Genomic DNA, 27,507 nt, shown 5'->3' with positions numbered 1-27,507 from the left:
TGTCCTAGAACACTGGGGGGAGGGGTTTGAAGCAGCTTAACATTAAAAATAGGATGTTCCCAAGAAACTTACAACTTATGCAGCATCTTCTATTCTAATTTTATAGGAGCTGAAGCATGTTGCAAATACAACTCAAGTTATTTGGTCTTAAAAAAAACCCCAAAAACCCAACCAACTTTAAAACCAGATTGCTTTCATAGCAATATTGAAGCTGTCAGCTGAGAGAACACACACATACACTCTCGTGTGTGCAAACACACACATGGAGAACCACAATGAGCACAACTGGAACACCCCATTCAGTATTTGGATTATGTATGCGTTCTTCTGAATCCATGATAGCTGTAATTTAAAATGCTAATTGCTTTTTTATATATATATATATACACACACACACATGGTTTCCATGGAAACTCGAGATTCTGCACAATCAACTGACATTTATTACTCATGGTGCTGTGAAGTTCTCTAGTGAAAGGGCCAGATTCCAAAACCTTTACTCAAACATGCACATACCTAACTGAAGCCCATGAACAGGGGAGAAGATGGTTTAGAAAAGGGGTTGCAGGGTCAAGGCCTAGATTTGAAAAATCACATGACAGATTGTCATTCAAAAAAAGGGTTTTAAGTCATTCTTTGGTTTATTTCCATGATTCTCAATACTGTCCGAAAAGCCCAGAGACAGTCACATGAGAAACCATAGCTCTAAAGCAAGCCCACAGCATTTTTAAATCGTGTGTATTAAGTGTTCAGAAGACTACAGGAATTCAGAGTACCCCTTACATTCATGTCCCCAAAAATCTCGTAACTGCTTAAGTGCATGCGCCGAGGCATGACCGGCATGCCTGTAAATTCATATTGTTCAAGTTAAAGAGTAAATATAGCTGCAAAAAACCCCACCCACCTATAATTAAATGGTCATTACTAGCAATACTATAGCGACTGTCTTGTTATTAAAGAAATGCAGACATGGTTTCTGCCTGTTTGGCTGGCTCAGCCAAAAGGAAGCTGTCTGCTCCATTTAGAAAGAAAGCAAATTTGAAGAATCCAAGGGAGTTTAATATTTCCATGTTCCTGGGGTCAATTATTAATGCAAAGACGCAGACGAATGGCAAGTATATGAAAGTCTATCTCATACATTCCATAGTTTGGAAGTCAAAAGCAGAGCTTAACTTCCTTATGCTTAAATGTTATGGTAGGCTTGGAAAACCAGTAAGAACTGATACAGTATTTCCATGAAAAGCGAAGTAGGACTAAGTCTAACCGGCATTCGTATGCAAGCAGTTTTTGCTATGCTTTATGTAAGGCAGGTTTTATTGCAGAGATAGTTACCAGTCTGCTAGTAGGAAGAAAATACAGGCAACTATATTCAGAGAAGATGGCTGATAATTACTAGTGACAACTTCTATTTTTTCAGAACAACTCAGCTTTAATGTACTTTCTGGGAACAGCATTTTCATCACTGGTTTTCACCTCCTTCCCCATCCCACGTTAAGTATCAAAAATCAAGACTGGACAAAAAGAATTGAGGATATTTATCAACCAACAACATCTCGTATTCCAATGTTATTTTTAACTGGAACAAATATAGGTCATTCTTTATAACCTACTGCCAGCGGTTGTTTATAAATATCTGCTTGCTGCAATAAACACTGGTCATTGAAATATTCATTTGTAGTAACTACTTGGCACTAGGTTAATATACTTGTGAAGTTTAATGGAAGTGCTTCTAATGTACATACAAGCACTTAAAACAGACTTTTCAAACTTAGTTTTCGGGGGTTTACTACGTATAGTTACAGTTTTCACAAATGTTTCTGTAAGTTCTAAAACTCTTCAGAGGCTCCTGTCTCTGCATATCTAAGTTTCTCAAAAATTACAGAATAGCTAATTTAACATTCCTGTTCGCTATGCTGAGACAACATGGTACCAAAATTTAGCTATAAAAAGAGGCATTTTTGGTCAGACTGACCCCCAGTTGTCCCTTAACAGAAAAGCAACACAGCTCACACCCGTCTCCTCCCTCCAGAAAAAGACACCTAAGGCCACAAATTTACATTTGCCAGAATATCAGGTGTTTCTCTGTTTGTGGCAACTGTGTACATGTCCACTTAGAGAAATACAGTATGAAAGCCCCACCATCACCTTTAAGGATATATAAACCATCTCAGAAGCCACTTTAGGCAGCAGTGCTTATGGAACCACATTACATCAAAACAGTGTGTTAAAGCCATTCCAGCTAGTTAAACTAATTCCTAACGCTGTTCAATCAAAATTCCTAATTCCAGGAAAGAAAAAAAATCTTAATGTAGAGAGAGGCAAAAAGATGCAAAGATAACCACCACAATGATCCAATAGCAAAAACTCCTGTTTAACGGTTTTCTTATGCTAAAAAAGGCACACAACCCCTTGTGAACTAGAGACAAAAGCTAGCAGTACTACAGCAATAAACCCAGAAGAAAAAGCCTACCAGAATTACCCAATTGCCTACTGAGAAGGAACAATGAAGTAGACAGGCTGCTCTTGCTCCGTTTTGTTTGCAGGGAAGTGGTCAAATTTAATAGTCAAATTTAGCCACATTAAGAAACATTTAACAAAAGCTACCCCAAGAAACCAGAACAAAACCTGACCTTTGGGTCAAAAGGCCGTAGACAGGCTGTTCCATAGCATGTAGCTGAGTGAGTTCAGAGATTGGCAATGAAAGAAAAAACAAAACAAAAAAAGCTTTAGACATGTGATGGGAACAAGCTTTGGGATTTATCGAACAGTCACACCAAGCTTCTCCAGCACACGCACTCCCTTTTCTTGGTATTCTTGTCGGGTCATCCAGAAGTTGTCTTTGTCTTTCATGATGTCTGCTAGAACCGCGCCACCCAAAAACACCATGTGCTTTCGGCGAGGTGGATCTTCAATCCGGATCTTAAATTTCTACAGGGGAAGAAAAAAAACCAACAGAGAAACAGTTACTATGATTCTTGAAGCACAGCCTTTCAAAATAAAATCCTGCTTTCCACCAGAACAATGAAATGGAAACTGTTTAGTGAGAAAAATGCACCCAAAAAACCGCACAGGGCTAGCACAGGGCACTGCAGGAGCTCCCAGCTTGTGCAACTGAAGTAAAATAACTACTTTGCACTGGAAATGAGAGTCAACTATTGACAGTTTCCCAAAATTATACTTTCAGTGTATCCACAAAAAGCCCAGGAGTCAGAAGCAAAAGCAAAGACTGTATTTTTGCATCTCATGAACACAGTGAAATACTTCCTAAGCCACGATGGCTAAAATTAATAAAAGTTACCAGATCAAACACAAAATATTTTAAGAACTATACCAAGTTGTAGAAGGACAGATGGAACAGATTTAAATTTACACAATCTGGACCAGCTTAACTAATTAATATTCCTTTATACTCTTTGATGCTAAAGCGCTAACTTTAAGAGCAGAAATGACTACAGTCAAAGCTCTGTATGAAACATGGTTTGAGACTTAAAACATTCTGTACAATTGAGTCATTCCACGTAGCTGCAAAAGTTCTTCAGAGATTACTGTGTTTAGAACCAGGGAAGTTCAATTCAGTTCACCATTAGGAACTCCACTCAAAAGGAATTCTCTCTGCAAAAATCTCCTCCTTGAAAAGCAGATAGCATTACGATGCAGTGTTACCTCTGTAACCTGCGTGTGGCCATTGTCTACTTATCATAGTAGCCAATGAACGAGAGAAATACGTTCAACTTGAAGGTGTGAGAGAACTCTAGCCTCTTACACTTTTGAGTATTTCACTGGTAGCAGGAACCAAAAAACTTTCACAGATTAAAAAAAAAAATGCTTAATGATGACTTCAAAGCACAAAACCTCATTAGCTTAATTTAATCTACATTACAAATTGTGCCCTAGCACTTATCGGCCCATTTTACGTTCAAACTAACCCAAGACTTCAGGAATTACGTGCTATCAGCACAGTGCAGGTGGCTTTATTGTAAGCACATACACACAAGCGACCTACTCGAAACACAGGGGTGTGAAGAGCCAAGAGGCAGCAGCTTTGAGATCTGAACCGAGGGCCACCCCAGCTTCTGTCATTTCTGACTGCTTGGTTCCCTCTAGTGGATATTCCGGATAAACCTCTGCCCCACGCCAATAAAGCAGCGACTCGGTACCTACCGAGAGTTTTTCCACATCTCCCTTCAGAACTCGTTCCAGGTAGAGCTGTTTAAGTTCCCGCTCCAGTCGTGAAGGCAGCCCCGGGTACATGGTGGACCCTCCGGACAGCACAATGTGTTTGTAGAACTCAGACCTGACAAAGAAAAAAAAGCATTTCTAAAAACCCCCAGTGTCATCCAGCATACTCTGTAGCACAAGTAGGAACCCACACGGCCAGAGAAGTAAGTACCAAACCACAGTCACCACACAAAAAACAGCTCTTGTGTCACTTCAGCAGACTTGCCTCTGCTTTTCCAGGTATCTCAAAAGTAGAAAGTAATACTGCACTTTGGAGAGCCTATCCTTGTTTGTTCATGCCAAAAGAGTCAAATTTCCAGATAACCCATTAAAGCTCTGAGGAGTCATCTCAGACTGACTCCCTACTCCCCCAACAGTTGACAGCAAAAAGAGATTATTTTGTTTGAAGGCAGTTCTGGTGTCACCCTGACAGTGTTCTGCTCTTACCTGGTATCAATGTCAGCTGCCTGGATGGTGTTAAACAGCAGCTCAGCCACACCAACCCCCTCTACATTGATTAAGTGAGGCTGGAAAAGAGCCTCCGGTGCCTCAAACCGTTCTCCACCGACTTTGATAATCCTGCCATCTGGGAGCTAGTGAAGAAAAAACATGGTTTAGAAGACCACTTTTAGCCACTTGGATACTAAATAAACCAAGAGGAAATGACCTACATTGTTCCCTACTGTTTTAAACCAGGAAATTGTTGATAATTGTCACCACTGCAAGAAGTCATTCAGTACTACTGGAAAGATACAAATTCTTCAATCATTATGCAATTTACTTAGATCAGGGACCAGACACATCAATGCTGCCTTTCCAAACACTTCCTTGCAATACAGCTCCTAATATCTATTTAAGAGTAATGCTTTCCTGCAGTTCCCTTCCTTGCATGATCATTGGAAGTTTCCACTAAGAGCAAGTTTACCATTCTTGTCTCATATGTGTCACTGCTAGAGGGATGAAGCTGAAACAACATCCTGGAGAAGGCAAACTTACTCTAGCAAGTTCCCAAACGATGATATTCCGATGTCAAGGATCTACAATGGCAACGATGACTATAAAATGACTATAAAAGTCCTATGGAAAATTTGGTAAGAAAAGAAAGGTTTTAGAAGTTCTCTCAGAACCAAGTAAACTGATTCTACAGACTCATGTGTCTGGGAAGTGAGCTACTGCCAAGAAAAAAAATCAGAAGGAATCAAAGCTAGAGCTACCTGACTTTAAACCTGTGACATTTAAGACAAGAAAAACCATCTCAGAACACTCACCGTGTAGGATTCAACTAGTACAGTGGTCTCTAATGCCAGCTTCTGCTCCTGCTCAATGTTGTATCCCACATAACAGAGCTTTTCCTTGATCATGCGAACAGTCTCAAAGTCAGCAGAATGGTTGAAAGCATACCCTCGCAGTAAGAGGAGCTGGAGGGAACATACTACGTTAGCACCATGAGAGGAACAGCCCAGACCTCTTTACCAGTAGGTGGGTACATTCAAGTACATCTTAATAACTGCTCTCCCTTTTGTAACTTCTAATTCAGCAGTAAGCCAAATCTGTCACACTGTACCCATTCTTAGCAGAATAGTAGCAGCATTAATCCAAGTGGGAAACTTTCTTTGTCATGACAACTTTTGGTATAACCATTACAAAAACAAGTGAAAGATCACCAAAGTAACTCTTTTATTTAGGACTTGACTTCAGAACACTTCAGTATTCCAGCTTAACCATAAAATTTGTCAATACCAAATGTTGCTCATCTTTGAAAAAAACAAATAGTCTACAAAACGTACTGTCTTACTCAATAATCAGGGAAGAATCATTCCAGTGTTTTCCACAGTGTAAGAAAGAGTCTAAAAATAGATGTGTAGAACTGATAGAACACAATTTTGGTTTAATTTTCTGTATCTGGAAAGCCAGCTTTTCAGTTTTTCCTTCCCAAATATGGAATAAAATCCCTTCCTACAAGACTGCCACTGAGAAAACGTTTAGTCTCTGAAAAATATCAGTAATGCTACATGTGACTTAGAACAGGAACCGAAGCAATACAGAGAATCATAGAATCATAGAATTGTAGGGGTTGGAAGGGACCTCGAGAGATCATCGGGTCCAATCCCCCTGCCAAAGCAGCTCCCTCGGACATATCACTCAGATAGGCATCCAGGCAGGTCTTGAATATCTCCAGTGAAGGAGACTCCACCACCTCCCTGGGCAGCCTATTCCAGTGAGACTACAAACAGGAGTTTTTTATGTAATTAACAGATGAATAAAGGGAAAGTTATAGTGGTTTCTTGCTATCAAGTTAAAAATCCCTTGCACTTACGTACTACAGACACCAGCCTCAACCGCAAAACTTCTTTCCAGCTTACCTTAATGAGGTACCTAGTGATATCCCTCCCAGCAATGTCTAACCGTCTGGTGAGATGAGGGAGAGAGAAACCTTCATAAACTGGGCAAATATGAGTTACACCATCTCCAGAGTCCACAACAACACCAGTCAACAAACCTAAAAGAATGGGACGGATAGAATGACCAAGAGATACATTTAGCACCTTCATTAACAGAGCAGAATAGCAGCAAGTTAAGAACGGGATTTTTCATTGTAACCCTAACACAACCTGTTTCCCAGGTTGTTGTTTTGGGATAAGCAGGCACAATTTAAAATTCAGTTATTTCCATTCAAGTGTTTTTTAAACTTAGAAGTTTTCATAGTAACAGTATACTTTAAAAAGTATTGCCTCTATTTTTTCCTAGATGTTTATAACTCTGCCATTCACAATTTTATCTGGTGTTTTGACATCTTAAATTGCACTCTAATTAAAGAGAGTATCTAAGATCATTAAAAGCTTGTTGGGGCACAAATTCCTCCTCCGAATCAGCTGTATATGTACAACCTTATGTTAATTTCTCAAATATGAAGAAACCTACAGTTATTCAGGCCACAAGTTGTTACAATTGTCAGGATTTGTTGATTTTGACAGGCATTCAACAAAAAGCACCCCAGTGCTTTCATAACATAGGGAATATTTGGATTTTACAACACATATCTATCCCCCCCCCCTCCCCAAAACAGCATTACGCTGAATCAGATCCACTTTCATAGACCGAAGAAATTAACTCTGGTGAGAAAAGTTTACCATAAGACCCTTAAATTGTAAGGTGTACAGAGCTGAGATATCATTAGCATGTCAAAGCAGAAGTTTCTATACTTCACTAACAAAATAAATATGAAGCATAATTAATGGTCAAAGTTGATTAGAAAAGAGTTTCACAGTTTCTCACAAGCTACCTATAGCAAGAGAAAGTATTTTCAGGGAAGACCTTCAAATAATGAGGGAACATCTAATATGCAATGGCAAGGTTATATTGGTTTGGCTTCTGTAATTTGCTCAAGTGTTGTAAACAGAAGGCAAACAAATTAGCTATTTGCTTCGAATGAACCAAAGAACACACCTTGGTCCAGTTGTGTAATCAGATCTTCAGATTTATTAGTGAACTGGGGTAGCTGCCATGAAAACACAAGTCTTGCAATCTGACACATGAAGTAAGGAAGGAAACAGTCACAAGGGACTACACCTAACTCCCAAAGACTGTTGTGAGGAATCAGCAAAGAATTTCCTCATTAGAACTAGGTTTTGACATATAAACTCCTTTGCCTTTAAAAGGCACATGGGCACACAGAATTCCAGGTAAAAACAACATTTAGTCTTAAGAGAGTTTTAACAGCAGCAACAAAATGTAGTGCACTGAAGTGAGGCACACATCTGTATGTAGCTTTAGCCAGTACTGTAATCTTTAATGTAATAAATTGGTAGGATGTTTTAAAGGGCTTTTAAAATTGATTTTCAAAAGCAACTGCTCTATTTCCACGCCACTGAGTTTTTATATCTTAGAAGGCCTTCAAATTTCTTTTAGATGACAGCATGCAGAAATACTGTGGACTGCTCTAAGTTGTTTCACTTTTTGTTATTCAAAGAGTTAACTGAGCACCACATGGTAAAATACACATACCACTACAGCAGCACTTATGTTAGCCAATTCAGTACTGAGAAGCAATCAAACCAAAGAAAAAACAAGGGGGGAGGGGGGAAAAGGAGAAACAACACAAATCACAGAAAATTAATATCCAGGTCTGCAAACGTGGTTTTGGTTCAACTAGCTTTAATGACTTGCTTAACAGAACCACCCTTCCAGTACCCCACTGCTTTTGCTCTTGGACATAGAAACCATGGTGACACATTAATGGAAGAGGATATTTATCTCCTACTGTGTGACAGTGAAATAGACCAAGCTACTAGTAAACAGATGTAAGGAGTCATGTCATTCAAACTGATGTACTTGAGTAACTTCTTAAAATCCTAGATGGGTTGCAGTCAGCGGTAGAATTTCTATGTAACTCAGTAAATCCATTGTTTTCTCCCCAGGCTGAGGATCATTTATTCTAGTTTATCTACAGCAAAAGAATCAAGGTTTTTTTGGTTTTAAAACTGAAAATAGTGCAAAAGTTACCTAGTCATCTTCTTGAAATTTAATTATGGTAATAAATTTTTCCTTTATTGAAAAATCAAAAGCACACCATTAAAGACCTGGAAAGATGCCAAAGGCTAAATGACTACACCCTGAAACAATGACAGTTTTAATGAACCAGGTTTTAGCATTTACAAGCATGTCTCCACAGTTGGTTCATGAAAACAACATCAACAGTGGCACCTATCAATAGTTCCTCAAAGCAAAAAGCAAGCCCCTAAGTCAGAGCTGAACTTACAACAGCATGGAATTAAGCCCAAGACCCATCAATCCCGTATTAGTACTATAGCTCAGCAACATTTTTTTGAGCTAAGCAGATTTTAAGTTATCTTTGCCTACCTTGAGCATACAAAGTAAGAACAGCCTGAATGGCTACATACACCCCAGAAAACTGGTACGTCTCAAACATAACCTGTAAGATGAAGACAAAAATTAATGTCCAAAGCAGGTCAACTACTTAAAAGACATTTTGTGAGTGTTTGAAAACTGTTATTTCTACAATTCTGTATTTTTACTAATCAAAAACACTTTTCAAGAAATTTCATCACACAGATTCTACACAAACATTAGAAACACACTTGATTTATAGCAGTAAGTAGTACATTCAGTTCTACACCTCACCTGTTAATGCAAGACAAGCCATATGAAATATTCCACATCTGTTTAGCAACTTTCAGGAAACCCACACACCAATTTCTGCAGCCTTCCTAAGCTGCCTTCCAAAGTGCATAATGAGTAGGAGGCAGTACTTGTAGGCCAGCCAAGTACTTCATTACTGAAGAGTGACTTGGGAATGAAATGTTTGTTAAAGGTGTGTGCTCTAAATTTAATGAAGTTCAGGTATTTGTCTTCCTCCTATCAAGCCCTACAGACTTTGTACAACTGCAGACAAGGCTAAGTAAAGACCAGACTCCTACACATATGGGCCCAGCATCAGTGCAGTGTGCAGAGCAACTCGTGACATCTGAGCCACCTTCTTCCTTTCTTTAAAGCACAACTGATGGCAAATTTCTAAAATTAGTGCAAAATCCACTGCAAGTGAAAGAATACAGGTAGGCCCAGTTGGTTGCTGCATGCCAGAGGTCTCTGGAACTGTTACTGAAATGTGAAAATTAACTGCCTGTCTTGTAGACTAGTTCCCCCTAACTGCTAGACTAGTTCCAGTGAAGAAACAGTCTCAGATTAAAGGATGTACAGTTTATAGGACCGTGTCCTCTTTATAAACACAAAAAAGGCCAAGTAAACAAATTGTAGCATACAGCAGTTTTTCCCCTCAAAATGCTTTACCAGGAAAAACGGATGAAGTCTGATTATTCCAGCACATACAAAAGTTTTGCTATTCTGTGGCCTCCTAAGCACTTCTGCAACTTCTAGGATTAGAAAGTGATTAAATCCAGAGTACTCTCACAGCTCAAGTAAAAGATACCTAAACATTTTTAAAGAAAAAGAGCTGATGCCTAGCAATTTTAGAATTCTGAACTATTTAAAGAACATCCTCTGTTAGAATAGTGTGATTTTAAATGACTGGCCCTTATAAAAAACCTGATCCTTGCAAAGTCAAGTTAATTATTTCACAGCAGTATGGAGCACAGCGTAAAACCCCTGGGAAGACCGAGGCTGCCTTTCTCAGGAGCCCACAGTACAGCAGAAGTCAAGCAGAAAGGGACACAGAGGGACTAAGCCACAGAGCACCCTGCCACGAGAACATCACGCTTTGGGTTTTTATAAACCCTGGGCAATATGAAAGGAAATTTAATAAGCAGTCAGGTGCGTGGGCTAAGCGTGAGCAAGACATTACAAGGCTGGTTAGTAACTTCTGTACTGGCCAGAATTTAGCACATATTCTGTGCCTTCAGAAAAAAGCAACAGGAGTGCCTGCCAGAAAAGGAACTGTTGAAAGGGCAGCTCAAACAGAGATCCGGTTTGAGCAGTTGTCTAAACCAGCACTATTCCAATGGATGAGTCGTGCAGACAAGATGAGCACTTACAAAACAAAAATGCAGGAAAAATCTAAACTGTCATATTCACACCACAAAATGAATACTCAAATGCCATTAGTTAATGCCTTCACACATACTAAACCCTAGAAGCCATTGCAAAACCCTTTTATAAACTATATGAAGGCCTTTGGAGGGGGGGGGACGGACGTGTTATTCAATTCTTTCAAGACATCTAGGCCTGTTCTATCTGATAGGGAAAATGCCTTTGCACTGGACATATACATTAAGAAATATTAAGATGTAAACACCGAGCAGGATGTTCTGAAAAGATTCTTCTCACAACAGCAGCTTTCTGATTACCTACAAAGAAATAATCTAGGTGGACAGAGAAAGGAAAAACTAAAAATTGGGAACAGAGCTAAAGAATACTAGTTTGGGATTGGGAGAAGTGACAGTGCCACCCGATATGCCATTACAGTCTGTGTGCTCCCGAGGGCATTACAGAACAAGAATGTAGCAGGTAACTAGAAACAAACAGCAAACCATTAAGCTGAGGAGCTTAATGAGCTGAGGAGCAGTGCCTTCTGCATGTTACGAAAGAAACAGCACTGTAAAAAATATACATATTTAGCTGCCCTGTGAACACTTGCTACTGTTACTGTGTAGTTGAGTCTGATGGGGCGATGGGGTGAGGAAAGAGAATTACTGGAAGTAGAATGAAGTACAGTGCATATAATTAGCTATCATCTTGATGTGGTCCAGATGACCAAGCTTTTCTTTTAAAATGCTACTGCACTGTATCATAAAACGCAGAGACGTGATGATGTTTACTGCAGGCTCCAGGAAAAAGCCTTAATTCAGTCCTCTACTTCATACTGGGCTAGCCTCCCTATACTGGGCTAGCCTCCCTGAAAAAGATCACTCCATGTCAAATATGAAAAGCGCATAAATACATTGTAGTTAAGACAAATATTGCTAGTCCTTACAACACTGATCCATTTAAACTATTAATGGAAACAATAAGCTTCTGTTTAACTCAAATTTCAACTTACAAAAAAAAAAAAGGATTCTAGTTCTCCCTAATCCTCCAGATCATGACTAAGTATCTACAATCTCTGAAGTGGTTTAAAAAAGCAAATGGAGCAATTATCAGAGTTCAGAAGCCATACAAGACTTTTCAGTTTATGGTATAAAATTACTCAATACCAGAATAACTAAAATCCAGCCTTTTGTGTTTACAAGGAAAACAGAAACAAGACCACCATTGTAGACGGACGAAAAGAAAGAAGCCTGAACAGGAAATCCAGCCATTCCTGCCACATGGAGGCCACCCAGAATACTCTGCTATGCCTATCACACCACAGCTGACCAATATACAATGGTATACTAGTGTTGCATTATGTAATACTTAAGTAACAGGTGCTGAATGCCTGCAAACACTAAGAAATGCTGCATTTAGATTACACAGTTGCGCTTTTTTTTTTCCACTTGTTTTCCCTGACTCTGCTATACTTTGCTTGCCACCAAGTCACTGAAGAAAAAAAGTTAAACAAGTTAACTGCTGTGTTGTAAAAAACAATACTGTAGCTCTGAGGGTGTTAAACGAAAGGTACATTCTTACTAGCCTAAACAACAAATTTGAAAAAAAAAAAATAGACAGGAGCCTTGGTATTCAAAGTTCTGATAACTGATAAGTTTCAGACTTAGATTCCAGTCCTTGATTACATTTCTGTTACACTGAATACTTGCATTAATTGAAAATACCTATGATGCTCGAGGGGGGGGGGGAAAAATCAAACCATAACAAGAAACTAAACTTTTTGTCCTTATTAAACATTACCACTCTTCAAAATTGAGTCTTTGTCACATGGTATTAGCGCTAAACAACATACATCTGACAACTTGCATCACCACAAGGTTCAGATGGAGTTTAGGTCACCTGAGGCAGCACTCTGAGATCAAGGATTCAAAAGTCAGGCCTCTTCTTTGAAGGCTTTAATTGACAGTCCCTAGCATTAATCAAAGATTAATGAATTGGATGTCATCACACCTTTGTCTCTACTACTGCTCCATCTGGTGGCAGGCATCATCTTGCTCAAGGCTCAATCTCCCCTGAAGCATTACGGGCTTACGGAAGTCCAAGTCACTTAAGATCAACAACATTCATCCAATAGCTAGTGATCAATGTATCTTGGATACACAAAGATAAACGTGTCACTCCAATTCTGTGTTTGAATGGTGATATAGCTTGAGACAAAAAGCCAGCTTACAGCTTGTTTGGATTTAACCACAGTGGCCTTTGTGACTACAGCTAAGGATGCTTTGTTTAGCAAACAGGAGGACTGCTTTGCCTCAGACAGTTACCAGGTGTTCCAAGAAGGTAAAATCTCTTAGCGATGCTTCACTGACAATACACATCAGTTTCTACTAGACAGACATACCTCCACAATCTTCTCCCTATTCTTAGTTGGATTCATGGGAGGTTCCGTGAGTAATATTTTACAATTTTTTGTGTCAATATTAAGTTTTTCTGGTCCAAATGTGTAATCCCAGAGGTGCTTCATATCATCCCAGTTCCGAACTATGCCATTTTCCATCGGATAATTGACTTCCAGCATTGAGCGCAATTCACTTGCTTCATCACCAACCATGAGATCCTGTAAAATTTTAAGGGAGAAACATGTCAGTGCTTGCAAAGTTTTCTACATACCCAAATCCTCAAGAATGACAGTGAACGGCTGCAGTCTGTGTCCATCTGTGTTCTTACACGATACTCACATTTTAGAATGATTTTCAGGTACTTAGGAGAGGGGTAGAATATATTTCATGTATTAAATTTGCCTGTTACACATCCCAAACCTTTTTTTGAAATAAATTTAATCGAATTTGATTTTCCAATTAACCTTAAACAAACCAATAAACCCTGTTCTAGCTAGATGCTACAAAGACCTTAGTAAGTACAGGTGTTTCTCCACTGACACCTCCAAATTTCTTTTATTAAATGCTATGCTAAACACTAATTTCTAAGGGCTGAGATGCAAAATAGCACATAAGGGTAGTAGGTGGGATTGGCAGAGTAATTTTTCCATGCATGTTGCAAATTTCTGTGCACAATACCAAAAAAGGAATAATGAGCGGTGAATAAGCATACCGAACAGTAGCAAAAGCAAATAAGAGATCAGAAGTTCCACACTAGACGTTAAAAGAAACAATGGTTTACATACTACCCATGTCAGTAGGGTGTGAAGAGACACATTTAAATATAAAATATACCTTTGTCTATCCCATGCCAAAGTCCCACACCAAAAGCCCCAGTAATGCATTCTTACACAAACACGACCGACTAATGCAGAGTCTGTATAGTCGTTCCACATCAATTGAGCAATCTGTTTATTGAAGTTAGTTATGCAAACACTGCACATTCAAATTAGTAGCACTGCATCTTCTCCTTTCCCACATATTTCCCAGAGGAAGCAAGCACAGTAACACCTTATCTCTGCTCCCTATCATATCCCACACTTTTCTAAAGAAGCCTCAACTGACTTGATTGTATTTAGCCTATTTCTAGGCACCAACAGCACTGTTTCCGTACTAGTCTCACATTCATCTCACTGCAGAAAAGCCAGCTGCTTCACAAAACGATGCCACCGCAGTTTGCAGTTGCTGTGTGGCACAGAAAGCTTTGAAATGAGGGTCACACAACCTGCTATTTGACACTAGGGAAAAACGACGCCCAATGAAAAATCCAGCATCCTGTTTATAGTGCATTTTGTAAGTAACCCAAACAATTACTGTTGACCATAGAAAAAGGAAGTTAATTGAAAATAGTTTAAGCCAAACCATCCCTCTTCCAAGCCCTGTCCGTGACAAGGCGTCTTGTTTTCCCTTGCACAGCAGATAAACGTACAGAAGACAGAAGTCCAGGCTCTGGCATTTTAAAATTCAAACCTACTCTAGTGAAACTGTCCTATGTAAACTCCACCACAAAGCCACGTTGCTCCTGAGAATTTTAAGACGACAGGAACTCCACCAGCTAGAAGAATCAGAAGCTGCCTTTGTGCATTATTCTTTGAGGCTCTATGCTGCCCAACAGGACACAGCCCAGGAAAAGCCGCGATTCAAGCGTGCAGTGGAAGTTCCACAGAACTTTCACATCCTTTTAAGACAAAGTTAAAGGGCAGAACAATTGTTCTCAAGAGCATCCCAACAAACGTGCGCGCTCGGTAGGTGAAGAGGGAGGAGAGGACAACTGAATTTGCACAGAGGAATCAGTATTATGAAATTCAATGCTTCCACAACTTTGATACTCGTTAATATTTATCTCACTGAAATTAAAGGTTTTTCAAGCTCTTGGTTTGTAATACTAAATACAGGAAATTCTACCATTAAAGATGCTGAGCTCATGTTCATCCTAAAGAGTTATTCTTACATCTTGCAAAACTACAAGTTACATGGCATTTAGAGGCAACACAAAATACTCTCATTAATTAGTTATTAGGAAAACCCAAAGCAATGAACAACATCCAAAATCAGTATGTATTCAAATGTAAAATGTAGGACAAGACAAAACAATGAATAGCATTAAAAAAAAAAGACATAACAGCTACTAGGTCCCAATAAGCAAAAATGGTAAACAAACAGCACAGGGGCACCTCCACTTACCATCTTTTTGTTATTCTACTTCAACAGGTCAAGAAAGGTGAAGAAAGAAGGTAGAAGCAAGAAAGTCAGAAAAGGCCTAAATGAAATTCTCAAATTATTTTAAGCACACAGTAGAAGTAGGCTGAAGAGAGAGGCACGTACAGCAGGGAATGACCTGAGTTAGTTTAGTTAGGACCAAACATCCTCAGGATCTCAGATTAAAATGCCTCTAAAGGAAGCCATTGCTGCATGTCAGCAGTGTGGCACGTCACGTTAAACAAGAGCAGTTTATCTGCCTCTCTCTCACAAACAGGACTCTGCGCATAAGTATTCTGAACCACTGGAGTTCCATCCTGGGCAAGGCATTTATCTGAACCAGACAAGAGTCTGCACAAGGCATCTGGCCACAACTAGGAAGTCAGCAAAAGCCAAGAGCAGCATCTAGGCTTCTGCTTTTAGAGTTTTAGGGTTGCCATTTTAAGTAAAATAATCCCAGTAATAACTGAACTTTTGCTTTTATGCCCTGACCTGGGGACTCTTGAGTAGGAAGAAAAAGCTGTATCCCTGCTGCTGGCTGAAGTGAGAATCCAGAAGGAAAACATGGACAAAGGAACTTAAAATAGATGGATGATAACCACTGCTTTGATCAGCTTCCAGACTCTTTTCACAGAGTTTCTGAATTTCACAGGAATGACAGCTTTTCTAAATGGTTCTGAAAAGTTAAACTGATAATCTTCTTGCCAGCTTCCTTTACTCAGTTTTAAACTTATCCTGTAGGAACTTACAGTGAGTGGCTAGAATGAAATTTTGACATAAAACTCATCTGCTAATTTTTTTTTTTTTTTTAAAAAAAAAGAAACCTCCAAGAATTTCACAAAGGGAAACAGCACTCACTTAAGTCTTCCTACTGTATTATCCTACTGGGATACACAAAAGTATCTGTGCCAGGGATTTCTTCTCTTGATATACTGTTTCCTTCAGAAGAGTGACAAGCAGATGCTATCAAACTTCTAGAAAGACCCTAGACACTGTTTATACTCTCTAAAGCACACCTGTGTGATCCACCCTCAGGCAGGTGGGCAAGGCACATGAAATCATAGTTACTGGTCCTTTTGCACTGATCTCACAGCAACTACCCACTTCTACAACCTACCTTCCCAACTCAACACCAGCACCTGTAATGACATCAAACTAAGTTATCAGATAATCAAAGGATACCAAAACTGGCAGGACAAGCTGCATCAGACCAGTCTGAAAAAAACCCACCACTTCAACAAGGGGATTTCATGCAAGAGAATTTTGCTTGGACTTAAGACTAGAAACCACGTCACTTTAACAAAACTTCACCAGGACCTCCTTGAAGATACAGTCACGTTAACTTGAAGTACATATCCAAAGAAACACCACTCCAAGTCCTGCAAGAGAAAGGAAGAAGTTCTCTTCTCCTTACAAAACCATTTTATCTAATGTAAAAGGGAAAAATCTCCATCCTTTCAAACCAACTGCCAGAGCTGACACAAGGTAAGTGAAATTGCGGGGATTTTTGGGGGGTTTCTTAAACAGAAAAAAAGGAGCCATTTTGGAAAGGTCTGAGATTATCCCATCCTCTTCACTTCCTAGTATGGCCTTCTGCTGATACCAGTAACTTTTTACAGGCAGTAGCAGAAATCAGATAACTGAAGTTCTGGTCACCCACAGGGTTCTGAAAATAAGGAACAAAACTGGGGATCTTTTTTCCTTTTTACTAAGCTGCTGCTCAGAAGCAGGAGGGAAAGCAAAATTGGAAGCCAGTACATGTGTGGCTTTACTTGACCCTCGCTGGCCTGAGCCAGGGCTTCTACAGTTCTGCATCGCCTTCTGCTCCTCCCTCAAGTTCCTGCTTCTGCCGAGCTTTCAAACAGGAGCATGCGAAGTTGTCTATTAAAGCAGTCAAAACTTCAACCTGACAAAGAAATCACTCTTTTTCAGCTGGATCTGCTCACTGAAGCAGCTCACCACATGACTGCACACAGTGCAACCAGCACAAGGTGAGAATGCATGGCTAGAAGCAAGAAGGGAGGATGTGACCACAGCAGAGCCAAGACACTGACTGAAGCCTGTACTGCAGAAGCAACTACTAGCATCTGAAGTATTACTCTGTAATTAATAAGCAAGAAATGATAACTCCTCAGGCTTCAGAAAAACGTTCTTAAAGGTATGCACCTCCCCATTCATCCCAAGACAAAATAGCCTAAACACAGCCCCTCCATCTCTGGTAACTGGTACCGATTAGTTTTGCTGTCTATCGACAGCAAAAAGAAAAGCAAGCAAAAACAATAGAAACAATGAAGTGCAACACAACCAAAGTTAAACATCTCGTACAAGATCACAGATAACCAACTGGGAGCAGAAAGCAAACAGTACAGAAAGACTTAGAAGCTTCAGGAGTTCTTCAGCATTGTCTCAGAATCTCACAGTACAGCTCTGTTACAAACTCTGTCATATTTCTGCCTTCTAATCTTGTCATCATTTACATCTTGGCACCTGAAGTCCCTTTTTGCCCAGAACTATTTGAGCCCTACCTGCTGCCTCCTCAGTTGTACTACCTGAAGGCCTCCAGTGCTTTAGGTTTCCCTCGTAATAACTTTGTGACAGGCTAAAACCCAATACAGAAATTAATCAGGAGCTACTGGAACAGCATAAAGGGGAATTAAGGAAAAAAGCATTTCCAAACATTACATAAGTCAAAAGCTGCCCTAAATATTTTTATCTGTCAGAAAGGAATAATAATGAAAAACAGTTACCTTGATTTCAATGTTTCCCACTTTAGCAGTTGATCTTATAATGGGTCTTCCAACCAAAGCTGGGAAAATGTGCTCTGGGAAATTTGAGCCTGCATAGCCACATTTCACAAACTGAAAAGGAATAAATAGTTTTATTAGAACACGCATAACTTTTGTTTAACCAACAGAAACCTAGTTTGAAACAAAAAATTAAAAGCCTAAATGTAAGAGCATGTGTGCCACTGGAAGCCTACTGGATTTAAACTTCCAAACCAACTTGACATATTTCAGATGAAAACGACTAAGTATGTTGAGAGGTGTAAAAAAGTGAATAGGGATTTCATGCCACTCTATACAAAGTTCTCTAGCAACCTGAAATCCATCATTTCATAAGGTGGATCCCCTTATAACAAGCACCCAATAGGACCCAATTAAACTGTCTCTCCACTTAGAGCACACAGTACCATGATGAATTACACATCAGAAAAAAAACAACCCAAACCTTATGAATTCAGGTGTTACGCTGTTAAAAAAAAAAAGTGTGGAAGAGTTGAACTCGAAGATAGTCTGTGCAATTCAGGTGGATTTCTCAGGGATTCATAGCTTTCAGGGGCTCTTTTAAGGAAGAATATATGAACTTGCAGTAAACACTTCTAAAGCCAACAGCATGACCAAAACCTCAGCTGATGGTAGTTCACACCAAAGTGTGTTTGTTACCCAGATAAGTAAGAAAGGAAGCTTTAGATCACTGGGTCCCAAGATAGAATATATACAGAGAAAGAAAGAGGATCAACTGAGCATTAAAAAAATATGTATAATGAAAGAAATGGGTGATTAAAGGAAGCTCAGGTATAAAACAGGAATTTTAAGTATGCCAGCAAGAAGTTGCAATTTTAGTTCCTGAGGATCATCAAAATTAGGCTCTTTGGCCATCCTGCTCTGATGTTCTGCCTGTAGTTCATACAGAGGAAGCTTCTCTTTCATGCACACTTAGCATACTGTGCTACATCAGCAGGCCAGAACAGTATCCTGCAGTCCCAAACTAAACATTGTGCATTTTCATCTGCAAAATGACTCTGCCATGTAGGTGTAACAGCAGTAACACAGCACCATAGGATCGTACAGGTTGGAGGGAACCTCAGGAGCTGTCTCATCCAACAAAGCAACCAACACTGAACTCAGACCAGGTTGCTTTGGGCTTTGACCAGTTGGGTGATGGAAGCCTCCAAGGACAGAAAATCCTCAGCAGCCTCCTCCACACCTCGCCCCAAAGCTTAATTACCCATTTCAGGTTGTATTAAAAGCCATCTGCTACAATTTCCAAAGCGTTCACTGAATTTTCTGAGCTTGAAAGACTGGCACAGAAATAATAATCACAGCAAAGAGTACAGCTAATTGCAGCTGAGGGGAATTCTGTCATTACACTAACAGTAACATGAAAAGTCGCCTTCTGTTGCTCTAAATTACTTGCCTTACTGCAGTAAAAAGAGCACCTGTTTCAGAAAGAAATTTATAAAGACAGTTCCTGAAAGAGCCAAGAGGTGGTTTCATTAAAGCTGAGTTAGTACAGGGGGAAAGGGAACTTTTTGCTTTTGTGACTCTCGTTTTTTTATAAGTGCTTGCTGTTTTCAACAGCAGCGGCCTCAGGAATACCTGAAGAATACCACTGTGCACACAAGTAATTTCGCTCATTCTCCTTCAACCTAAGACCTCTGAAAAGGCAAGTACTTATGAACTCTTTTGCTTATATTAAGGCCAGAAGTACCTAGGAGTTATATAGATCTTATCTGTGTGTTCAAGGATGCAGTGCTGCTATGAGAAAGCAAACAGTAGCCACAAGCATTCCTGGATCACACTACCTGAATACACCACAAGGCGTTACCAGAGGAAACATATGAGGCATTTTGAAGCACTGAGCTGGGTCCAAATAAAAACATTTTTAAAAGCACTTCCTTTCAAATTTAGCAAATTACTGCATTCAGGGCAATTGCACAGCTTTTGTTGTGATTACAGTATTTAGGTACCCTTGTTATAAGTTTTATTGTGCAAGACCTGGTCAAGCTAGACAGAAGTTCTCTAACAGACCACACAATCCCATCCTCCAGCTTAGGGTTTCATAAATTGTTCTGAGTAGAAGCATAACCACCCCCAGGCAGCCCAAACGCCTTTACACCCATGTATTTGCTTGCAGCTTTTCCTCCTTTTCTTTCCTCCGGCATGAAGCAACTTCCCTACCAGTTATCACCAACTGTGCTGGCTAACAGAAGCAACACCCAAACCAATCCTTATGACTCAAGCTACCAGAGCATCCCAAGAAGCTCTGCTACCCACACTTTTTAAAGTCCTGCTGACTGAGCAAATAAACCCCGAGGTTTACATAGCAGCCACTGAGATATGTGACCAAAATGGCCACTGTGCATAAGTAAGCACCTCTTGGCCAAACTTCAAAATACCTCTCAAATCATATACAACTAATGCTGACCTAGAAAATGCCAACCTACAAAAATACTACTATCAGTTCTTACTATTCAAATTGTAATAGTAGCTTTTAACACTGTCTCTTCCCCTCAAATTTTGAAATTCCCACCCCCCTACCCCCAGGCTACATGAAAATTTGGTGAACAAGTCAGCCTTGTATGTCAGCTTCCCCACCAATGAGAGCATCCCCACTGCAGTATTTCCCCAACATGGTATTGAATATTCAACTGGTTCAGTAGGTTCATGATGCCGTAACATTGGAAATAATGGCTGAAGCACCAAACTTGGTAAAACTACCAACAAATAAATGCACATGAAAAACACAAATTATCCATGTAACAGATCTTGGACAGGTCTAGATTTTTGAAGGGGTCCAAGAAGCATAAGATACTTTTCCCTTCCTCACAAAAGGTCCTCCAACATCTTTAATTAAACATCATGAACTGCAGTAGTTTGGAATACAATCGGCTTCTCTTTTCCAGTGCTGGACATGCAACACTCATTCTTTCCACTCTCAATTTGATACCTTCTAATAAAGTTTAAGTATAGGGCACACATTTCTCTTCCACCTCTTATTATCAAATAATTTCAGTACAATGCCTACTACACACCTTATCTGGAACAATAACATAAACGCTCAATGAATTTATGCACCTTTGTGAGGAAGCCAAGAGTTCATCATCATTCACTCTTGAAAGCATTCAATATATATTCAGAATGTTTAAAGAATAGCTACTTAGCTCGCCTGTGCGCAAGACCATATATGTAAGAAGTTTTACCATATATAGTTTCTTCTCCATTTCACTGTGGTTTACACAGACTCTTTCACTTCCTACTGAGTCATCAAGCAGTAAGAACTCGTATGTGTAAGTACTCTTTCAAACCAAAAGAATGAGGAAGCTCACGGACAGGTCACGTGACATTTTAAAACAAAACTTAATATTCTTATCAGGTCTCTGTGCTCGATCCTTTCGATCAACACAACTCTCAAACAGGGAGAGCAGAGAGCAATTTCACAGGGCCCTAAGTTACCCTCTAAGTTACCTGTATGAAGATCCATCTCTACTGCTTTAGAGCTTTGAGGTGCCATTGCCTGCCCCTCTCCCATACTATGTGTTGCAAGAACTTCCTTCTAGTCACCTCTTCCTCAAAGATCGGTTGCAGCCAGATAACGCTGCTGTATGACTTGTCGTGTAACAACAACGGTAAACTTCAAAAACAAGCCTGAAGTTAAAGCTCACATCTGATTTTTCTAACAATGCTCTCCATTTTCATGTAGTATTTCTGGCACCTGACAAGAGATTTCATTTCAGTCATCATTTTAAGTATGACATATCACAGTGTAACGGAAAGCACTGACATAAAGCAGGTAGCCTTTGTCATACAGAAAGCTTATTATTATAAAAACACTGGTTTCACAATACAGGATCACTTAATAATCTCAATATGTAGTTGAGGCTCAAAAGATTTACCAAATGGATTTTTAGTCCAATTTAATTATCCTAAATCAACCTAAATATTTTGATCTCACTGATTTAACAACTATTTATTGATACTTTGCTATCCAACACAATGATCTCTTATTTATATCCTGCTGGCATAACTCAGAGGGAAAAAATGTATCATTCCAAGATGTCTCTTGATTTAAAAGCATGTGCAGATATATTACACTGCACAAAACCTGCGTTGCAAATCCAGTAAAAATAATGGTTTCTACCCCATGCCTCCCGGAGACCGGCCACAGCACAAAACTGCTGGTGCTACCCATACACTGCACATTTTATAACTCCATCATTTATGCAAAGAACAGTAAATTTCAAAGACAAGCCTAAAGTTAAAAATCACATCCCTGTGCAAGGGGCCACATGAAAGGACAAAGCTCTGGTTTATTTATTTCTACATGGGCCTTAAAATCAGAGTACTAAACACTATTAATAAAACCCCTCAAACAAAAAACAAAAAAAGCTTCCACAGCCCTTTGTAAGAACTTGGTAAATGCTTTTTTTTTTCCTCTCCCCTTTTTCTAAATTATAGTGTAAAATAACGCCCAAAGGCTCCAGCCCTATTAAAGATAATTTTCACTATAGGAGGAAAACTAAGATGACATCAGAACTGTCAATTAGGAGGGTTCTTCTTACTGAACCGTTCTAATCATTTCAGATGCTAATTGGAAAAACCTCTAATTCAGGATACTGAATCTCTAACAGCGACATCCTTTGTCTCAACCATACCCTCCTGGGCTTTAAAACAGAAACCTTCTTTATCCCAAATGGTTACATACAATAAAAAAAATTAATTTTCTTTTTCTATGCCAGTCAAGAGATTTTAACATGTCAGCCCTGTCAACTCTCCACAGTATTTCTGTATGAGGGAAACCCCAGATTTCTAAACAACACTGCCAAGGAGAACTATTCCCCTCTAGCATCGCATCTCTCTGCTTTAAAATGGTATCTGTTTCACTTCCTTCCGCCTCGAAGCCTTCGTGCCACTGACAAAAGGATGAATTTCTAGTGGGTGCCTGCAGTCATCAAGGAGAGCAGAAAAGGTGAAAGCATGGAGAGAAAAACCTTCGGGGCTCTCTCGATTAAAAAAACCCTAAATGCCGATTTTGAGCACGCTGCACGCCATGGGGATACTAAAGGGGAGGATGACACTCTGCTGTGACCAGTAGCTTCAAAATCCACCCCCCCATCCTCAAAACGTTTCCCTAAATCTCCCAATTCCGCACACAGGGAATCCATCCCAACGCAGAACGCGCTCGTTCGGAATGTATTTTTGCTGCTTTAGAAACAGGCGTTTCTGCTGAACTCTGGTAGCTCCAGCGAGCCTCGGCAGAGAAAGAAGCTGGCCCGCGAAATGCCGGGGAGGGGGCAGGGCACAGTACCGCACCCCAGGCACAGGGCCCAAGACCCCCGACGGCAGATTTTGCTCAGCCGGCTCAGAACGAAGCAAGCAGCCGGCGAACCGCCCGGACCGGCGTTTTTCCGCGCCGAGCTCCCCCCGCCCATTCATTCCGCAGGCCCGCGCCGACCTCCCGTGCTACGGCGGCTGCCCGCGGGCCGAGGCTGGCGGCGGGGCGGCGCGGCCCTCGCCTGCCCCCGGCAGCGCCTTGGCACGGCAAGAGAACGCGGCCGGGCGCGGTAGCAGCGGCGGCGGCAGGCCGGGCGCGGCCCGCGGGCGTGCCGGCAGGAAGCCAGGCCGGGTCGGGGGGGAGTCGCCCTGCTTCCCCTTCCCTCCCCCCCCCCCCGCCGCCTCCCGCAGGGCGGGTCTCGGGTCCGGCGCGACTCACCCCGGTGCCGTTGTCGCACACCACCACCTTCCTGCCCAGCGTGTCCATCCCTGCGCGCCGCCGCCCCACACCGACACAGACCCGGCCGCTGCTACCGCCGCCTCAGCCTCCGCCACCGGGCACCCCCCGCCCGCCCTGCCTGCCGCCCGCCGCGCGCGCACGCCGGAAGTCGTCAGCGGCCGCCACCGCCCAATCAAGGCGGCAACTACTCCGATGCCCGCCTCTTCCCCCCTCGCCCCACCCCCGTTGCCATGGCGGCGGCGGTCCCGCGCCCTGGGGCCTTCCCCGTGCGCACAGGTCGCCCCGCTTGGCAGGCCCGCTGCCGGGCCGCTCCCGGGCAGGAGGGCGGCCGGGAAACGAGCCTAGCCAGCGAATTTATTCTCTCCTTTCGCGCTTCACCGATGCTGAGACGGGCTTGGTGCCTCGGCGTGAGGGCTCACCCAGCTCCCCTCGGGTGCTTGTGCTGCCGTTGACAGACTGGAAGACAGTTCCTCTGCCGCCGCAGGAGCGCATGCATGAGGTGCCCGGGCAGCTGGGGCAGGGAACCGGGCAGGAGCAGGGTTCCTCGCCTCCTGAGGAGAGCAGGCCCAGGGTCTGCCGACCTGCCACTGCCTCCGGGCTGAGGGGCTGTCGACATACCTCCGGAGTGAGGGGCTGCCAACCTGCCCCTGCCTCTGGGGTGAGGGGTTACCGACTTGCCCCTTGCCTTCTGTGTGAGGAGTTTCCCACCTGCTCCTCTCACACCTTTCCCTCCCCATCAGCCACAGTGGGTTTATCTGCCAGCTCTCCTTGCACAAAGTGAAATTAGGGAGCTGTTAATGACCTATTTATCATTTCTACTGTGTTATTTCATAGCTTGACATCCCTGAAGAGGATTTATTCTCTCCAAGAGGTTTTGCCCAGGTCTACTTGGCAAACAGTTTGCATTTGCCTGGTGGACTGCAAATAAAGGAAAGAATGAGTACAGCCTCCTGGCCTGTCTCTGACAGCCCAGTATCTTTTTCTCGTGTTTCCAAAATTTTCACTGACTTCCATGAGACTCAAGAATTGAGGATCAAACACCCCTTTTTACTCCTGTGCCATGAGCTATGTCAATCCACTGTGAACAATGGCCTGTTACAGCTTGGTAAAGCAGAAATTATAATAGTGCAAAGGGGGTTTTATATTTAATAAATAAAAATAATGGTAGTTGTAATGTTTTTTCTGCTTTGAATTTCACTGACTAGTGGGAACAACCAGAAATTTTAAAAATACCAGAATGTAGGCCATAATTTTTTCCTTTTTTAATTTTCTACTTTAATCACTTCCAGATACTGACAGAAGACAGAGCTATGCCTAGTAGGATGAAGAAGCTATGCCAACAGACATTGACTAATCCAGTGCCATGCAGCAGTAATGGAAGGACATCCTGGTCACTCTGGAGCAGCAGCAGCTTTACCTAGGTATGAATTACTTTCTAATATAAATATGTTTAACATTCCTATTTTTAATATATTTTTTCAGGGCACAACGTTTTGAGGCATCAATACAAGTAAAGGGTGTACATTGCTGGTTGACACCAGATACATAAAGCAATTCCCTTAAAAGCCTGCTTTTTGTCCAGAAAAAGTAGTTAATCTGTGTATCTGAAATCCCTCAGCTTCTTGAACCCAACATAGACGGTTCAGACAGGGGAACAACACCCTGTTTACTGCTCTGCTGTCTGACTTCCTGGGTAATTCTGGACACATCACTTATCACTTAACTTGCCATACCATACTCATGCTCATGAAGAAAGGACCTGCAGTCTCTAAGTGAGAAATGTGTCATTGTAGGTCCAGATCATCTGTTGGTTTGTCAGACAGTACTTCAGCTATGCGTCCTCATGTTTGTTGGCAAAATTGACTCTGCTCTGAGTGAAGCTGTTTTAATTTGGCAGACCTGAAGGAAAAAAAGAGCAAGCTAAAGAGCAAACTGCCTTCACTGACTTTTCTGAGATTGCATATTCGCTAGATCCTTATATATGTTTAAGATTTTAGTTTTATTACATTAATATACATCCCCTGTAACTTTGGTCACACGAGCTTTTTCCTGCCAGGGATTTAGACTGATAGTTAAAGAAAACGCTGTGTGAGAAAAGGTGAGTTCTGAGAACTGCAGAAAGAAATTACAATGCAATCAATGTTACTCAAGAAAAAGTGATACTGAAGTCTGCCAATCACTGCAAAATAAATGGTTAATTTGCTGCTTCTAGCATAGCATATGAGATTAAATATCAAAGGGATGCAAGCTCTGTGCCGGAAGCAGGCCTTGTTAAGGAGGAACTTAAGTACTGCACTGTATAGTCAGTAGCTCCATTACTGTTCTTGCTACCAGCGCTTGCTGTCGGCTGTTGGATACCCTTAAAAGACTTTGGTGTTTTATTAAAGGTCATGTACAATGCAGGAGAGGAAATATTATGTGGTTTGAACGGAAATCTATTTTAAAACTTTACTAGTTTAGTTAAACTGTGATAATTGTTCTTGTTCTACAGAAAATAAAAAGCATTTTAGGGAGAAAGTTGTCAAGCATGGTGTCAGCCTTGTTAGTAACAGGGAGGAAAGTTTTGCCATGGTCTGTACTTGTCAGTGTCATTTGCTGGGTGACAGAGAACATCTTCCCCATGCCAGTACATCCACTGGTGTGTCAGTGGAGAAGGAGATCTGTTGTCCGCGTGAATGGCATTGAGGAGCAGCTTAACACCCCAGAGATCCTGTGGAGTGTCAGTATTTGTGAAGTACTTGAACTCTGCTAATAATACCATGTACTTATAAATAAATCATAGCCACAGAGATTTAATGTAACTACACCTGAAATACACAGAAATCGGTATTGCTTTTCTAGGTCAGCTGTATGATGCAAAGAAATCTTGTAGTGGAAAAGCTTAAAAAATCAGTGAATTTTTGGGTGAAAATATAGGGTACCTGATCTATTTGAATTACCTGCTTTGTGTATATTAGCACATACCCCATTCTGTGTATATTCTAGTTAGTGCAACTTGCTTAGGAGGTTGTAAAGAAATAAACACACAGAAGAACACAATACTTTTTTCTATTTTTCAGAGTAATTTTGTGTATATACTTCATAACTTTTTTTTTTTTGCAGTGAGTTGGAAAGTAACCTTTGCATAATATTGTGTAAATAGAAGATCTCTCTTCCAAAAAGCTACTGTCCACTCACTGCTGCTGCTTGTAAAGCCATGAAGAGAACTACCCACCATTTCCTAATAGGAGAAGCTGTGGCGACTTGCTGTGTCTTCAGTGAGAGAGCTTCGTGATAGAAGATAATAAAAGTATGATGACTAAGCAGAGTGCTGAAGCCTATCAGATAAGGTACTGCAACTCTTGTACTGAGTTGAATAGATTGTTAAGAACTTGCCATGCTTATCTTAATGGTCAGGCACAGAGAAACTATTTGAGCAGGGGCAGGAAATGCTCAGAACAGAAAGGGAAAATGAGTTACTGGGACAACTGTCCCACAGCTCTACTTAGTACAGCTGAGAAAGGAGGGTCTAAGGGGAAGAGATGACATCTCACACACCACACAGCAAACAAGAGTGTTTCTTAGCCCTGCCTTCACTCCCTGCAGAGCACTCTCTTTCTGTGTACCCGTACAGGATCTGGACATGCCAGCTCTGTGC

At 41.1% G+C, this 27,507-nt stretch overlaps 1 protein-coding gene across 2 annotated transcripts; it reads right to left on the bottom strand.

Annotated features, from left to right (window-relative positions):
• Nucleotides 1-1,182: 1,182 nt before the first annotated feature.
• ACTR2 (actin related protein 2) lies at nucleotides 1,183-23,897 on the bottom strand (the record flags this gene model as incomplete). Of its 2 annotated transcripts, XM_084262423.1 has the most annotated exons (10): nucleotides 1,183-2,928; nucleotides 4,162-4,294; nucleotides 4,666-4,811; nucleotides 5,487-5,636; nucleotides 6,582-6,718; nucleotides 9,079-9,151; nucleotides 13,121-13,336; nucleotides 15,342-15,356; nucleotides 18,104-18,214; nucleotides 23,850-23,897. In XM_084262423.1, 10 exons carry the CDS (start codon nucleotides 23,895-23,897, stop codon nucleotides 2,758-2,760), a joined length of 1,200 nt encoding a protein of 399 aa, XP_084118549.1. In that variant the 3' UTR covers nucleotides 1,183-2,757. The 2 variants fall into 2 exon arrangements, with proteins under 2 accessions (XP_084118549.1, XP_084118548.1); XM_084262422.1 differs by lacking the exon at nucleotides 15,342-15,356.
• Nucleotides 23,898-27,507: the final 3,610 nt, after the last annotated feature.

The sequence above is a fragment of the Gallinula chloropus genome, assembly GCF_964237585.1.
Source record: "Gallinula chloropus genome assembly, chromosome: 3".
Taxonomy (NCBI): Eukaryota; Metazoa; Chordata; class Aves; order Gruiformes; family Rallidae; genus Gallinula; species Gallinula chloropus.
This window is presented reverse-complemented; position numbering and strand designations above follow the sequence as displayed.